General features: G+C 39.4%; 1 protein-coding gene across 1 annotated transcript in view; it reads right to left on the bottom strand.

The window, feature by feature from the left end:
- Positions 1 to 334: 334 nt before the first annotated feature.
- The window catches only part of galca (galactosylceramidase a), a 10,871-nt gene continuing 7,107 nt past the window's right edge, over positions 335 to 4,098 (bottom strand). The window contains exons 14-17 of the mRNA XM_016244319.1: positions 3,123 to 3,303; positions 2,798 to 2,961; positions 1,185 to 1,261; positions 335 to 1,100 (exon numbers count right to left, since the gene is read on the bottom strand). Of these exons, the coding sequence (XP_016099805.1) occupies positions 957 to 1,100; positions 1,185 to 1,261; positions 2,798 to 2,961; positions 3,123 to 3,303 (566 nt within the window). The 3' untranslated portion in view covers positions 335 to 956. The remainder of the gene's footprint in view (positions 1,101 to 1,184; positions 1,262 to 2,797; positions 2,962 to 3,122; positions 3,304 to 4,098) is intronic.

The following is a 4,098-nucleotide window of genomic DNA, read 5'->3' as shown; positions in this document are numbered from 1 at the left end:
TGTGTTATTTTTGAGGCCGATCTGGCTCCATAAATTTCTGCCTCCATATTTAGTAAATACGTTTTCTCTTTGATTTGTAATTTATTATTTTTATAATTTTATCAGCCAACAATCCAGAAAACCTAATAATTGTTACGACAGTTCTTGCAAGTCTGAATATATCATTCAGAGCTATTCATTTGGTGAGGGTCTCCAGGAAGCACCAGGATGTCTAAAAATACATTTCAGTAATATTTTTGTCATTAAAATGCATTCCCAGTGTCATCACTGTATCTTATTTCTATGATCTGCTTTAATTTGCAAATTGTTTAAAGAGGAACGTTGGAAATGGTAATGCATGTAAGCTTTTATTTCAGAAATAGGGGAAGTCAGCACTGAGCAGGTATGTGCTTGTTACATGATAAATGCTCATTCATGATTAAAGAGCATTAAGAATCAGTCACCTTTTTTTTTCTTTTTTTTTAAGTTATGCATGATATTTGCAGTCTTAGGTTGAAGATACTTTTTGAAAAATCAATGTCTCTATGCACTTAAACAGTATTGAAGAAGTCATTTCTATTCATTCAATATTTCCCACAATTTTAGTTCTGTTTATTATTAAACAATTACATATAAAACATTAACTGCATTAAATATGTCCAAACTGGTAGTTTGTCTTTCATACACTTCTTTCACAAACAGCCCAGTTACAGTAATTGGCACAAAGCATCCCTTTTTGAAGAAGATACACACTTCACACTTACACTCCTTAATCACAAACCCCAAAGAGAAAGTAAAAAAATAAAATAAAATCAGTAAAAAAGACCAAATAATCCAATTAAATTAAATAAGACATCCATCACAGTATGTTTTTTTGCATTAAAAAAGACATTAGGAAACGGTTGAAAGGTGTGTAAGCAGCAAAAGTGTGTAATCTAATGATCATGTAAACATGATTGATGTGAAGCAGGCAGAAATTATTCTGCATGCACTTCAAAATGATCAAACTGTGCATATTCAAAAGAGAGAGTTCCTAGTGCAGTCCAGCCATTCTTGGGTTCAAGAACAACAGCGTTCTTCCACAGCGGATAGCCATCCAGCATCCCGGTGGCAAAATATCCCTGTAGACCAAAACATGCCCATTTAAGTACAAAGACAATTGATATTTAAAAAGCTACCATTTAATGTATATATGTATATGTTACCTTGACTCTAAGGGTTAAGGTATACCATACACCTTCCCTTGTTCCTGACAGCCCTTCAGCAAGAACTCTCTGTCCACCTTTAATGTGAAAAAAGATTAGTCATAATACAATAAAAATAGTTCATTGAGGTATGTACTAAAATGAAAACAAAATTAAGATTGGAATCAGATAAAAATGAATTTCATACAGCACTGTAAATCCCCAGCCACACATCCATTACATGGTCCAATGGCAATTCCAATTTAATAGATGGCGAGTAGTTTCAAAGCACCAAAACAAACTCCGTCTTGGCCAGGTTTAGTGCGAAATGACACCCCACCCCATTCATTCTTCATTTTTGCTTGAAGTATTTTGGGGCTTTTAGTCTTATGGTGCTTTTGGGAAACCCAGCCCAGGTCGTCAGTCAGTTCAAAGTTATTATTAGAAGCACAAATTAGGCGCCAGGAATGCTCAGATTCTATCAAATCAGTGTGCCAGATTTCTTCATTTGAACAATATCAGTGGGCTGCCATAGACACCCTAGTTATGCACAGCTGCGCGGAGCAAGAATTGCGCATAGGATTGTCCAAAAGGCCATGCATGAAAAAAGCAATTTATTTTATAACCAGGGATTAAAACTAAAATGCCTGACTACTGTTAAATTGAAAGGCATTCAATGTCTCAGAAAAAGGATTGGATAGTCAATATTTTTCAAACTACTACGTTTACACGACAACGATATAGTCAAAAAGGGAAAAAGTGTTCCCTTGTGTTTTTAAAAAGTTTCACGTATACACGATAACGTTTTCAGAACGATTCTCGTTTGCACATATCCGTGAAAACGGTCAAAAACGTTGTATTACGTATGCCAGGCCAGCAGTTGGCGCTGTCACCTTGCTAGTAAACAGTACCTGTTGCCGTGTGTATATGACGCGTCTCCGCTGTTGGTTGTAATATTGGTGAAGTAAATCCACACTTTGCTGAAGAAGCATTAGCAAACTCTTGAGCAGCAACAACAGTACCATATACTCCGCCATTGTTGTGTATGTTTGTTCGCGCTTGCCTTTAAAATCGACATGTACTGCGCATGTCTACATACCTAACACGTACTGCGCACGCACATGACGTCACCGTTTTCAAAGATTCCCATATTTGGGTGTTTACAGGAAACGATAACGGTGCCGTTTTCAAAAACTTGCACTTTGAAACCCATTTTCAAAAATATGCGTTTTCATTCACCAAAACGCAGTTGTCGTGTAAACGAACAGGCAAAATGCATAAAAAGTTTCCCGTTTTTGGCTAAAAACGTTGTTGTGTAAACGGCCCCAAAGCTCTGATTTTGATCATCTAGTTTAGGGGCCACCAGACAGACTCGGTCCTGGAGGGCCTGCAGAGTTTAGCTCCAACCCTAATTAAACACACCTGAACCGACTAATAAAGGTCTCACTAGGTATACTTGAAACTTCCAGGCAGTTGTGCTGGACCCCGGCACTCCAGGATCAAGTATGGTGACCCCTGATCTAGTTTATGTCTGATATTTTTGTTTTAGCTTCTGTAGTATTTGACCTGTTTATAATGATATAACTAAACATGAACAAACTGTTTTCAAAGAAACAGAAATATAAAATGGTTACCTATATCATTTGTCACTTTATAGGTTCCATTTGCATAAATCCAATAAAAGACACCCTTTGCTTCTCTGACGGACTCTCCACCTTGATCAACCCGGGCCGCCAGGAACACGCCTCCAGTGACGGGAGTTTCAATTAGGACGTCACAGGACACATTGAGGTCTGTCCTAGTTTGACAAGTAGTGAATTTTGGTTACATGCGATTAATTGTGAGACAGAATGCCATTTACTGTAATACTGCAGTATTGATTCAAACATCTCTGCAAAATGTACGTTCTCCCATATATTGCTGGCACAGGAAATATCACAATACTGAGGACAAACATACCAGCTGTAGTCCCCTATGATGCTGATGGTCTGGTCGGCATCTCTAGCCCAGGTGACTGGCTGTTCGGTGACCACCTGCCGTAAGGTAAAGGCATGCGAACCATTATCTGTGCTATTTCTGAAGTACTCAAACACACCGGTTTGATCAGCAAAATATGGGGCCTCAGAGAATGGAGGGTTATCTGAGAACGAGAAGGAATGCTGTTATGAACATCAGTTGAGTCAGTGCTTCCAATAGTTTGCTGTTGACACTAATATTTTCCCTTCTTCCTTTCATTACAAAAACACTTGAACGAGCCGTGTTCAACCAAGTCTCTGCCTTTCTCACACAGAACAACCTCCTCGACAACAACCAGTCTGGTTTCAGAAGTGGACATTCAACCGAGACTGCCTTGCTCTCAGTTGTTGAAGCCCTAAGACTGACAAGAGCGGATTCCAAATCTTCAATACTTATCTTGCTGGATCTGTCCGCTGCTTTTGACACGGTTAACCATCAGATCCTCCTGTCAACCCTATTGGCAAAGGGCATCTCAGGAACCGCACTCCAGTGGTTTGAATCTTACCTCTCAGATAGGTCCATCTAGCTACTGGGGTGCCTCAGGGCTCAGTACTTGGACCACTTCTCTTCTCTGTCTACATGGCACCACTAGGTTCTGTCATTCAGAAACATGGCTTTTCATATCACTGCTATGCTGATGACACTCAACTCTACCTCTCATTCCATCCTGATGATCCGACGATAGCTGCTCACATCTCAGCTTGTCTAACAGACATTTCTTGCTAGATGAAGGACCATCACCTTCAACTCAGCCATTAATGTTTGCCTACAAAACCCCCACTGGCTCTGCACCCCTTTACCTAAATTTATTACTTCAGACTTACAGTATGTGCCCTCTAGAAGCTTGCGTTCTGCAAGTGAACGTTGCTTTATTGTGCCATCCCAAAAGGCACAAAATCACTTTCACAGACTTTTAAAT

The sequence above is a fragment of the Sinocyclocheilus grahami genome, unplaced genomic scaffold, assembly GCF_001515645.1.
Source record: "Sinocyclocheilus grahami isolate Dianchi unplaced genomic scaffold, SAMN03320097.WGS_v1.1 scaffold714.1, whole genome shotgun sequence".
In the NCBI taxonomy this organism is placed as follows: domain Eukaryota; kingdom Metazoa; phylum Chordata; class Actinopteri; order Cypriniformes; family Cyprinidae; genus Sinocyclocheilus; species Sinocyclocheilus grahami.
Note: the sequence above shows the minus strand (reverse complement) of the source record. Positions and strands in the feature narration are given on the sequence as shown.